This window comes from Condylura cristata, unplaced genomic scaffold, assembly GCF_000260355.1.
Source record: "Condylura cristata isolate star-nosed mole 26May11 unplaced genomic scaffold, ConCri1.0 scaffold00032, whole genome shotgun sequence".
In the NCBI taxonomy this organism is placed as follows: Eukaryota; Metazoa; Chordata; class Mammalia; order Eulipotyphla; family Talpidae; genus Condylura; species Condylura cristata.
The window spans coordinates 9870810-9884055 of record NW_004567133.1 but is presented as its reverse complement, the minus strand read 5'-3'; the positions used below and the strand labels follow the sequence as shown (position 1 = coordinate 9884055).

Sequence of the window (13246 nt, the reverse complement as noted above, 5' to 3'; positions counted from 1 at the left end):
TTTCTAGAAACAGGGAGGCTGGCTGGAGCTAGAGGATGTGTTAGGGATTGGAACTGGTAATAGAGAAGATGCCAAAGAATCATTGCATTTTCTAAAATCGAGACCAGGGTTTGGCCAACGTCCCGAGCCACCGCCTACCTGAAACAGAGGAACATCTTGAGCCAAGAACTTGGCCAGGTTGACATCAAGTAAAGCCCGGAGCAGCAGGACGCTCTCTTGCTCCTCTGGATACTTGAGCTTCAGGTTGCCCGCGGCAGTGAGCACAGACTTGACTGCACGCATGCCATAGTCGTAGTGGTGCTGGGAGGAGAGCTGCTCGGAGCACAGGCGGTAGGTTGCCACAATCTTCTGGGCAAGACTGAGGGGCAGAGACAAAGCTACAGACCTCCGGAGAGAAGCATGTCCTGCTCAGCCGACATCCCCAAGTTCCCTGTGTGCCACCCTCTCAGGAACCAGGCTGGCCCATGACTTGATGGAGAAGCCCTATTGCGAGGTCTTGTATTTATGTAATTTTTTATATCCAAAAGGGCAGGATCACCAAAGAAAGGGAAGGGAAGTCAAGTGGACAGTGCTGGGACAGGTTTGTTAAAAGAGAGGCCTGCACAGCCACAGGCTGCAGTCTTTGCTGCTCTGCAAAGGGAGAAGGTTGGTGAAGACAAAACACCTGCACAGTCACAGGCGGGCAGGAGAGTTACTGGAATGAGCTGAGAAAGCACATCAGCTCTCTCTCAAAGGTAAGATGAAAAAGCCAACACACACAAATATCTTTAACATTTGTACAAGAAACTATGTGTATATAGCTTTCTGTGTATATCCGAATGCATGAACACACACACACACACACACACACACACACCATTTAGGAAGCACACACCAAACTAGTAACAATGCTACTCCTTGGAGAATGGGACTAAGGGACTCTTTTTTTTATTTCTGTAGCATTATGACTTTACCAGTGTCCATATTTTATGTTTTTAATTTAAGAAACCAATTCAAAATGTACTTTACTCAGCTCATAGCCCTGTACTCTCACGTGCACTGTCATCTCGTATTCTCCCCAGGGTCACCGTATTCTCTCCAGCCTCCTTGGGGAAGGTGGGCCTGTGGGAAGTACACCCCCTCCAGGGCTTGGCCATAAAAGCCTGCACCCGGGATCCTCCAGCTCATCCTCCTGCGCCCCGGATCCTCAGTTATGAGGCGTAAGCATGTGGCCCTCAATTACAAGCACTCATTTTTTATTTTCAGGGGGTTGGGGCTTCCCTAATACACTATGCACCTCCCCCTTGCAAGGGTCCTCTTTACAAGACTTTGTCATGCTACTTACCAGCACCTAATACAGTGCTGGGCATAGGTGGTTCAATATAGACTTGCCTACTGAATAAATAAATGAAATAAGTAGGCAAATTAATATAACCTAGGCCTTCTATGGAAAAGAAATTCAATAAATCTCATATGACTGGGGCAGCTTGATGGCCAGGAAGAGTAACACATTCTTTTGAGAATATCTGTAGTCCCTTGAAGTAACGAGGACACCCAGATCACAGTTTTCCTTGAGGCAGTATCTTCAGTAACCAAAATTAATTGATTATGGCTAGACAATGTCAAAAACAGAAGCTTTGCTATACGCCAGGAAAGCCACTTACAATGGACACACACCATCTGATGTGCATGACAGAGACTGAGCTCCATGCTTATATGTGTCTTGGAAACTGGGCAAAACTTGAAGGAGCCAACCCTGACAGTTGGCGTCAATAGATGTTTTATTGATAACCATGCTACTTCTAATTATATTAAATTTTCCTCTTCAATATGGAGAAATTACATGTCTTATAAACTTGACTGACTCAATTTAGTTTTCTGTATGTATGTGAGAGTGTGAGGGGTAGAGAGAGGAGTGGCTGCTTTCTTTAATGGAAGTTCAGATGCATGTAAAGAAAAAGGAGGCTCTTTCTGGAGAATGTGAGTCAAATCCCAGCCTCGAATGGCCAAAGAGTAGAAACCCCCTTCTCAAGTCTCTTTCTCTTCTTCTAATGAGAACCCACCTTGAGTTCACCATACAAAAGGCCTTTAGAACCCACTGAAAAACCATTGTAACATACCTTCTGGAGTCCAGAAACCCCATAGAATAGAGGGAGATTTCTCCAATAAGGGCATAATCTGGCACCATCATAGCCACTGTCCGAAATAGAGCCTGAAAGGAAAAGCCATGCAGAAGCCGAGCACAGGCAGTGGACGGGGAAGGGGACACATAGTCAGAGGCAAACAAAAGCAGCATGACCATTCAGACGACCCAGAGACAGTCAAGGGGAGACGGGCTGGAGGGCAAGTTAACGCCAGGTGGATCATCTCTCTGGACAGATCCACTAACCTCCCTGCAGGTCCCGTTGTCACACTGGGTCCTCCAATGGCTGTGAGGAAGGTCCTAGGTGCTAGTATCCTAACAACAGCTCATCTTCCTATGCCAAGTGAGGATATGTCAGAGCACCACTCTATTCAGTATGAGCCTCAGAGTCATTCAGAAATGTAGAACTGGTATGTATCAGAGGAATCTTAAAGTCAGGCAAGACCTTGATTTGAAGTCCTTGTTCTGCTACCTACTAGCTGTAGACAAGTTATGTTACTCCTCAAGATCTCAAATCTTTCACCTCAAAATGGACTAACAACTGGATCTTCTTCATAGTTATCATGAGAATAAATGAAATCATGTAAATGAAGTGCTTAGAAAAGTGTGTGGACTAGTGAGCACTCAATCCACACCAGCTATTGTTATCACGTCATGCAGATAAAAGGCAGAGCTGGGACTAGAACCCAGCGTTCCTGACTGCAGGCTCTCATGCTTCCTAGTATGCCATACTGTCTCATAAACTGGCTTGTGCTGATCAAACATGTTTGTTGGCTGGGAACATGGTTGTGGAAGAGGGCATGGGGGGTTATGATAACCAGACAGTAAAAAAATGAGAAATGTGGGAGCAAATTCTACTTTGGTACTCACTGTCCTATGTTGACCTACAGGGGAGGAGCCACTCTTAAGGATCTCCCTGATGGGTGTCTCTAAATAAGATTCCAGGAGCACCACCCAGAACCTGTTTCTCACAGAGGGAGTAGCATATTCTAAAGTCGGTGAATGTGGGTTGGCTTCTTTCATTTACAGGACCTGTTGGATGACTGTAGACAATGGAAACAGTGGTCCTTGTTCTAGTGTGCATTGTCTCCTTTCTGCCATTGGTTAGTATGCCTCCCACCCCCCATGAGACCTTATTGGTCTCACTGTGCACTTGGCTGGGCATAGACAGGGGACACAGAAGGCAGGCACTGTCTTACGACCACCCACTTTCCAATATTACTTCTCACAAACTTCACCTGTTTCCATTAGGCTTCTGTGAAGTTTCCACACCATTCAGTACACTTGGCATTTATATGCACTGATGTTTACCTTGAGGTTATCTGGCAGTTCAGCCCTGCCAGCATATCCAGGGTTCATGGTGATGAAGACAGCGCAGGTTGGGTTCAGAGAGAGCTCGGTGCCTTCAAAGATGAATGTCTTTAACTTCCGGATAATGGCTTGTTGGATGCTGAGAATCTGCTGAGCTACAACGGACAGCACTTCTACCTGGGATGAGAATGCCTGGCTGACATGAGAAAGCCTGCCACCCACCCCACTCTGCTAGAGTCCCCCTTACTTGGCAAAAAAGAATCCAATCACCTGAGGACTAGAGCTTAATGTCCAAAATTATCAGTGTGTGATTTAGGATTTTGGTGAAGAGAAACTTTGTGTGTGCATACCTATGTGTCAGTAGCTTCTAGAGTATTTTATCTTTATTTCGCACTTAGCACAATGCTTGATGCACAGTAGGTATCCAACAGTGTTGACTGGTTCAAATTGCATGTATACATTTCCATTTCCCACCCAAACAGATCACGCTCCCCTTTGTGATCCCTCGTATGCGCTATAGACTTCTACATGTTTTATTAGTTTCACTTAACTTTTATTTCCCTTTACTAATCTGAATCAGTCTAGAGTACTTCTTACTCATCTTTACATCACAAACACACCCAGAGTATCTTATATATAGCACTCATATTTTCAAATGAGTGACTGTGGTAAGGATGCACACCTGTGAGCATGCATTTTTGCTTCCCCCACATCCTGGAGCTGTTTTCATTTAGTTCACTCAGTACCTATTCTGTGTCACAGGTCACAACAGAGAAAGAAAAGGTCCCTGTGTCTGTTCTATAAGCTAGTAGCAGGGTTACCTCAATTCTGTTGAACTCATCGAAACAGGCCCATGCCCCAGCCTGGGCCAGCCCCTTGAAGAACTTCCCCATGGCTTTGTAATCCAGGCCATCTGAGCAGTTGAAGACCACACACTAGAGAGAGGGAGGTGTGGGCACCATTCAGGATGGATTCTCTCATATCTGAATTTCCCAAAAACATTAAATGGGGTGGGGGGGATCCGCTCCTCCTATCCCACTGGAGGAGAGGACTCTGCCTGTTTCAATAAACCATCTTGTACTTCATGCCACCTGCCCTGGACAGGAGTCCAGAGAGGGCAGGAAGAGTGGGTGGGGTTGGAAAGTATTTCCCCTACCTGCTTGGCTAAAGCTTTGGCCAGATCTTTGGTGGTTTCTGTCTTGCCTGTCCCAGCCGGACCTTCTGGAGCACCCCCAAGGTTCAGTTTCAAAGCTCCCATCAGTGTCCTAAGAGGAAGAAAAGAACTCAGTGCCCAAGCACTAAGACACAGGAGAAAAAAAAAAAAAACTGACTTGAATTATTTTGTTTAGACAAATAGTTTAAATTTTTCCCTGATTATATGACCAATACATCAACATTATAAAAAATCCTGCTTTACTCAGCAATGTAACCTCAGAGTATGGCACAGTGCCTGATGTACCCATAAACATTTATTTGAATGAATGATTACATGAAAAAATTAAGACATGCGCACGTTAGTGAATCAAGTAAAAAAGTCCTCATACATTCCACGTTCCAAAGATCTCCAATGCTAATGGAATGGTGAAAATACATTTCTCTCACTACATTATGAACTGAGTATTTAGTATTCTGGTTTGCATTTTGTTCTGTTCGACAACCCCACACAGTACTATGGTGCCTGACATGTGATGGGGCAGGGGTAATGTTGGAAGTGTACAATGTGTTAAGCTGTGGTTCTACACTTCCTGCCATGAGCGTCTATAATTTTGGCTACATAGTATCATGTAATCATCTGAGTCTGCTTCTCTTCCCTTACTCCAGGAGAGTGAAGGTTTCTAAAGGCCATGCGTGATGTCCAGGAAAGTTCAAGAGATGGTTGTTAATAATGAGTAGAATAAGTGAATGGAGAGCAAATGTCCCAGATCACAGAAAAACTGGATTGAGGGTCCTGAACAGAGAAAATACTCAAGTGTTATTTCTCTGATCAGAAGTTCTACTCTAAAGAATACACAAAATGAAAGAAATCAAAGTATCACAGAATTGCCGAGTTCATGAAGCTGAGCTTTCTGACCTTCTCAATTCTGAGGAAAGTGGCACAGCACTTTGCTGAGCACAGAATATGCCTAGCTCTTCATCTCGCTGGCTGGCAGAGCTTAGAGACACTCTGCCTGGGCCCTGCTCTATTTCTTGGCCTAGGAGCCACTATCTTGACTCCTGCCAGTGGATGGCTTTCTATTCTTGTTGGTTTGCCTACATTAATGTGCATTAGGACTCTTCAGTGGGGGGTGGGGGGGATCAGGGATTTCTGGCTTAAGTTCTAGTTTCCACACTCATCTGTGGGACTGTTGTAACTCAGGGCAAAATTCTGAACTCTGAGACTCTGAAAGGTTGTCTCGAGATGCACCACATTTCTTCCCCAGAAGGTTTTCCTGCTGGAGTTCTCCGTTACACTTTTAGGTCTTGGGGAACCCCAGAGTTTACCTGTAGCAGCGGTCAGTGAGGGGTGTAATCACCAGCCGGGGGGAGTTTCCCAAGTACTCGTAGCCATACAAGGCTTCAGTAGTGATCATCTGCACATGCACATCATTTTCCTGCCAGTAGTAGCGCAGCTGGGAGATCCACTGGAAATCACTCAGATCACAGACATTGTCCTTAGATAACTTGGCTACCACGTCACGTGCTATTGGGACAAAGACAGAGACACACACAGTCAGAGCTGTCAGTGTCACCCTGTCTCCCAGACTCCCCAGGAGAGGACTTTATCAGGGCCCCTCCTTGCTCTCCAAACAATTTTTAGGCTCAGCTACTCTATGCCACTCACAGCCCGCAGGCAACAGTATCTATCAGAAGCTGGTCTTTGCTTTGCCCAAGGATCCAGGAGGAGAATCTGCTGCATTGCCAGCCCTCAGAAAGTAGAGTAAAAGTGTTAAAAATGCATGCTCTGAAATGAGACTGCCTGGGTCCAACTTTGGTTCTGCCACTAACTAGCTATGTAACTTCAAGTAAGTTACTAATCATCTCTATCCTTCCGTAACATATAAACACATATGTAGACATAGATAAGTATCCACGTGTCTAAATATATACACATAGATAGATAGAATTATGCTTCAACTATTAAAGCATCACAGAATTATTAGTTACTGGTATCATTCCCAACTTTCTTAGGACCTGGCCCAGAGAGTTTTGTAATATTGGTTAGCCCAAATGCTGCCATAGCCCCAGTGTGATTCTTTGGCTCTGTTCCAGGCCTCCAGGGAATGTACTTGATTTGGCCTGATGAAAGAGAAAGGGTTCCATGAATTGATGGTTAGATGTATTCTTTTTATCTGGGAACATGAGAAACCAACTAGAAAAGACATTTCTAAGTTTTCTTCTTTATTTTATATAAGGCCCTCATATCATTTTTTTTCACACCAATGGGAGTCTTGAAGAGTGAACACAAGTTTCTAAGAATCATTTTCTTTCAGGTGACTCACGCTGAAAGCTATTGAAATCTCAGAATTAGTACAGCACTCGAAGTTAAGATCTCAGAAACATAACTTTGCAAGAGGGGGCTCTTCTGTAAGTCTACTGCTGTTCTGTGAGAGAAATCTTTATTGTAGTAAAATCCTAAATCCTACAGAGGAGAGTCCTTGAAGATGATTATACTAACAGTTCTTCCATCTTTAATTCCCCTCCAGTTTCTTAAGAGAACACTTGGAGGGCCTATCAGGAGTAGAGGCCTGCATGGGAGACCCAAGAGGAAGAGACTGAATGGGGTTGTCTTTACCATGTAGTATGTGTGTATCTGCATTCATGCGTGAGTGTGTGTGTATGTGTGCACATGTGAACATGACCAATCTGGGGTGCTCTGGCCAGTAACTGCACCTGTACTCACATCTTTACAAGCAGGATATGCACCCACACGATCTCTTCATGATTTTATGCACATTTAGTCAAATGAAATCAGACTGAAATGAGCAGCAACTTTAAGGAGAATAAGATGCCATGAAATGCCAGTACGAAGCTGGGTGTGTGAGCTGGAGAAACACTGTTTCTAGGCAACCAGCCTGGGCCAGCCCTCGTTACCTTAGTGATGATGGAGTGAGGGTGTGGGGGTGGTTGTTTTATATAAAGACCCCAGTTCTTACTCCTCCTCCTTTTTGTGTGTGTTTAAGGAAGAGCTGGAAGGCATTATCTTCCCTCTCTGTGTCAATGTCCATTTTCAGCCTCTTGGTTTGGAATCAAAAGAGCCTCTGCTTCTAACTAGCTGAGTGCCACTCAGCAAGTTGCTCTCAGGCTCTTAATCTGTGAAATGCATATAAAATAAGATATATAGGGCAAGAACTTAGCACAAAGCTTGGCACTTGGTGACCATTCAAAATTCTAGTGGTGCCAGCCTATGGGGAATTGCTTCCAGCTGGTAAATTTCACACATGCTTGTGGCCACCAAAGTTGCAGTAAGAATGCTCGGAGGGTCCTGGAAATAAGGGTGGGGCTGCGAGGATGGAGAAACAGATGCCTTGAGCACTGGCTGCTCTCCTAGATCCCTCCTTATTCTCCCTCATGGGAAAGGACACCTCGAATCACTCCCTCCAAGGCTAAGGCGGGGAGGCCATTGTTGCAGGGTCCGTAACATGGGGCAGTCTCCTTGCTCACCGTGGACATCGATGACTGTGAGGGCCCCAAGGGTGAGTCGAGCACCACTGCTCAGCTTCCCTCGAACCAGCTGCACAATTTGTGTGATCTGATTATTGCTCTTTTGCAGAAAATCCTGGCAGGGACAGAAGAGGGGACAATGACTTAAATTGAATTCCCCTCTGGTAATTCCTTCTCAAGGAGGGCACCATCCATCTATGCCCTAGTGACCCAAGCCAGACTCCTGAATGTTATCCCTCATGCCTCCTTCTCCCTCACCCCAATACCACATTCTCCATCCCATACTCCCCATGAGCATTCTGGCTTCTGTGACACCATGGGCCTGATTATTTTTGTTTGCTTAGAAAACATGGTTACTTTCATTATACGTCATTCAATCCTAATCTTGAATCAAGCTTGAATCTCCTCTGTGAGCTTCTCAGCCAGCCTACTTACTGGTAAAGTCTTCTCAACCAGGGCTTGTGATACCTCCTGGGTCCAGAAGATGGAGGAGACACAGATCACTACCTGGCCAGGCCACTGCAAGACCCACTGGTTACGCGGGACCTGGGAAATACAGTTCATCTGGAGTGTAAACTGACCTACAAACGTTCTTTCCTTTGGTGCCCCACACCACATCCAAAATCCTCCCATCCTCCCGGCTACGCAGCTTCACCTCTCCGGAATTACTGACATACATCCTCCCCCCTGAATTTTATGAAAAAGAAGAGACATCACCAACAATTCCATCACTCCTCTGAGTTTTTATTAATGCTTCCATATCCAGGGATTTTATACAGTTATAATCAAGGTGGTGTTTAGAGATCATTTGCAGCTACTGTTCTTGATGGCCACACACTGTGCCGGAGCGGCGCTGCAGCTTTTTCTCAGCCACGCTCCCTCACACCCAGGGCCCACACACACACCTTATTCTTAACCAAAGATCAGGAATATGGCCAAATAGGACCATGTGTGTCTTTACAAATAAGGTTATAACTCAGCCATCAGCATCATGTAAATATCAACCATGTGTTTCCACACGAGGACAAAGGCAAATAGTTGGGACAGCAGTGTGTGGCCAACAGAGCTGAAAAAATTTGCTATCTGGAACTTTTCAGGAAGTTTGCTGATGCTTGCTATAGATGCAACTAACTGCCTCACTTAATTCCATGTAGGTTGTCGGTTTGTTTTTAATTTTTTATTTATGGACAAAGAAATGGTCATTCCTATGCAATGAGAACACCATTGATGGATAGCTGAGGATGTCTTGGCACTTTGGTGGAAAGATGTTCATTGCATATTTTTCTTTTTGCTGGAAGGTGTGTTAGGAAAGTAAAAAGAAGGAAAGAGAAGGCTAAAGATCCAGTCGGTTATCACTAACTTTGCCAGGGGCTGGCTGAGAGTAATTTGTCACATGTTTATTTTTTTCTCTTAGGCTTCTATCACGCCTGTTTCAGGTAAACTTTTGGGAGTTGAATGAGTTATGCCACTTAGGGTGTGTGTAATGTAAGTGAAAACTCTAAAGGGAGGAATGCTTAATTGGAAGAGGTTCTGAAGAGACCCATGTCTTCAACTATTAACACTGACCCATAGAACCAATGTTCTGGCTATCTTCTTGTGTCACCTGCTTCTGGCTGCAAGCATTTCACCAGAAAGATGTAGGTCACCTCAGTATTTACAGGAACAGGAGAGAGGCACAGAGGGGACAGGTGCTACCCAGCAGCACCTGGGATGGGTTACAGATCCATTTAGCCTCCCCAAAGTTCTTGCAGCTGTGCCAATATCCTGACATATGTACCCAGGTCTCATTTACCTTGACATATGCTTCAATCCCCAGTCGAATAACTTCCCGCAGGCTGGCAAGCATCATCTGCTCCACCTGCTGCAACCACTTTTCCACCATGCCCTGCAAGAAGTAGACAGAGAGTCAGCAACAGCTAACCAGGCCCTTGGCTGAGGAGAGGACCCACTTTCAAACTGGACAGAGTTGGAAAGAAGATAAAGGCCAGACTGACACTCCTTTAAGGCAAGATCTTGTACTGCTTTATACTTATTTTCTGTATTCTAGGAAGTATATGCCTGTCTTGTAAGGGAACAATGGGTTGTTTTTGTTTCTTAGTTTTTTTTAAAGATTTATTCATTTATGCATACAGAACTGGGGTACAGGCCAGAGGTGCCAGGACGGTGAGAGGATTCACCAGAAACAGAGTGGGGAGCAGAACAGGCGGACCGACAAAGTACACTGCTGAGGGGAACATCAGGCGGGTCAGGAGAAGTCTGCTGTGTCATGTGGGTTACCCCTGGGATGGGGGTTGAACTGGTGCTGAAGTGGCTTTAGCTTCTTAGTGCTGGGCTTTAACCTGCTGCACCACCAGGGAGGGTTGTTTTTTAATATGCATTTCTTTCATATCACTTTCTGAAACAGATAACTTCTTAGATGACAAATGACATATTTTCGTTAATAAAATAAGTTGTATTCACTGCAGCATTATGTACAATAGCCATGAGACGGAGGCAACTGAAGGGCACGTAGGCTGTAAGATTCCCACAGTGGACTATAATTCAATAGTCATAAAGTTTGCCATTGGCCACACCGTGGATGGACCTTGAGGGCATTATGCTAAGTGAACTGAGTCAAAGACAAATTCTGTATGATCACACTTGCATGTGGAACTTAAAAACAAACCAAAACAAAAAATAACCAAACATTGGATATAGAGAATAGATAGTTGGCTGTCAGAGCAAGGGGCTATAGGGCAAGATGGATGAAGGGAGGTCAAAAGATACAAAATAAGTTATAAAATAAATAAATCATGGGATGTAATGTACAGCATAGAGATGATAATTAATACTGTCTTACATTTGTGAACATTGCTTTAAAAATACATGTTAAAAGTTCTTATCAAAAGAAAAAAATTATAACCATATTTAGTGACAGGTGGTGGCTAGATTTATTGAAATCATCTCACAATATACACAAGTATCACATCATTGTAGTACACCTGAAACTAATAGATGTCCTTTAGGCCTCATAAAAATTAGTACAAAAAAAAAAAAAGTCGCTCATTTCTAATGAACTGACTTGATTCTTCCATTATTCCTGTGGTTCCCAAACTTTGTTGTGCATTAGAATCATCTGGAATCCTTTAAAAAAATAGTCATCTAATCCCAACTCCCAGACATTCCTATTTCATTGGTATGGAATGCAATGTGGGGAGCTGAGTTTTTTTTAAAGGTCAACAGGTAATCTAAATGTGCAGCAAATTCTTCACTTTTAGAACTTCAGGTAACTAGCTATTGACTTCATGAGTCTGTGAGCTAGTTGGTGTCTGATGTGGTGACATAACTCCGAGTAGTTGCCACAGGTATGTGTGTGGGTGGCAAACCGTCAACACAGGGAGACCAAGCGTGCTTGTCTGTTTCCACCTTGGCTGCTATCATATCCACAGGGGCGGGATTAATGTACATTTTACTCATTACATGAGGACACGTGTAAAAATCTGAGTTTAATGGCACTGACTCCATGATGTTCTACTGACTTTTATAAATGTCTGCTCCAGCAAGCGTCTTTCTGACTGGATCATTTTAATCAAGGCTTGACTCATGGGGATCTGAACAGCACCAATGGTTTGCATCTGATTCCTGCCACTGCTTCCACAAGTTTGGTCTAGATCCTTCCATAAATTTAGCCTGACATGTGGATAGCAATATAATATTCATTTTAGAAAAAGAGACAATGAGCAATGAAACAGAAAAAGAAATTCACTCTAAGTTGTGCACCCAGGTGTTCCACCCTGGCAGTCAACCCAGAGTCCAAAAGCTTAATCCTTAGTCAATGTACTCTCTGCCTCTCTATTTTGCTGTGCTATGGAGAAAAAATATATATATATAAATGGGCTAGGTAGTTACTTTGGCTTGAGCTGGGTAGATTTTCTGATTGAATGGAACGGTTTCCTTCTCTGAGCTGATCATGCCCACAATCTCCAAAAGATCTGTGAACTCCAGCCTGGCAATTCCTTCAAAGCACTTCTTCAGGTGTGGCTGCACTCGGAGGGGGTCCTTTGTCTCTGACAAGATCTCCAGTAGCTCATCATTGGACAAGAAGAAGAACCTATTTCAGAGCAAAGAAATAGGACAATTGGATTCTCTTCTGAGGGCTTCCTCTAACAAGGTGACACTTCCCAGCAGGTAGATGACAACCTGGTCAATATCAACTCTGTTCTAGTGATTTCTCCAAGGTCCCCTCCCCTTCACTACTTTTCATCTGGAACACAGAAAGAGGGTATGGTTTTGTTTCAGAGAAGGAAAAAAGGTGACAGCTAGCATATGTGAGTTTAATTTGGCTGGAGAGTGGTTGAAGGTTCCAAGCTTGGGCATTGACAGGCTTTGAAGCTTCCATTTCTGCTGCTCCTGAGAACCCGGTGACCACCACAAGCTAGATAAACCCAGGCTAGTTTTCTAGATGATGAAAGACATGTGGCTCACCGCTCCTCATTGCCCCAGCTAACAGGAAGCCAAACAGCAGAAAGGTACATGAGGTCATTGACCACCAGCCGATTGCTATGGCATGAGCAGACCTGCTAGGACCAGAACCACCACCCAGCTGAGCCCTGCCCAATTTGCCAACTACTCAGAAAAATAGCTACTACTTAAGTTTCTTAATTTGGGAGTAACTTATTATATAAATGAACACACTGTAGTTGCAGTGTTCAGCAGGTAGGACTAGCTCAGTAATTATTTGCTGACTAATCAACATCTAGTAAGGAGGTCATTTTCTCCTATTCCCAAGTAAAATTCAAATAGGTTACCTCTGTGTATTCACATAGCCTCTATCTCCCTCATGTATGAAGTTAATAAGGCTCAATGGCCACCAGAGTAATAATTAATATACTTGAATAATTTACAATTAAAAATATTATTTAGTAATTTGTATTTTCAAATTAAAATTTAAAATATGTGAGTAACAATGGCATTTTCAAAGTGTTCGCTGACAGTGCTTAATTTTATTCCATAAAGATGCATAAAGAAATATTGAGATATCTGTGTGTGTGTGTCTGTGTGAGTGAGTGAGTGAGAAAATGAGGCTCAGAGGTTAAATAATATCAACTCCTGACAGCCTGAATTTCGATTCTAGCTTGTCTGTTTACCCAGTCTTGTTTTTTGACCAATTATTGTTTCCTCAGTTGTAAAATG

The 13246-nt window shown here is 43.8% G+C and overlaps 1 protein-coding gene across 1 annotated transcript in view; it reads right to left on the bottom strand.

The window, feature by feature from the left end:
• Positions 1 to 13246, bottom strand: part of DNAH3 (dynein, axonemal, heavy chain 3) — a 117096-nt gene that overhangs the window by 61711 nt on the left and 42139 nt on the right. Inside the window, 10 exon segments of the mRNA XM_012731794.1 lie at positions 139 to 358; positions 2100 to 2191; positions 3434 to 3610; positions 4255 to 4368; positions 4590 to 4698; positions 5915 to 6113; positions 8075 to 8189; positions 8510 to 8620; positions 9867 to 9959; positions 11963 to 12164. Coding sequence (XP_012587248.1) covers positions 139 to 358; positions 2100 to 2191; positions 3434 to 3610; positions 4255 to 4368; positions 4590 to 4698; positions 5915 to 6113; positions 8075 to 8189; positions 8510 to 8620; positions 9867 to 9959; positions 11963 to 12164 — 1432 coding nt within the window.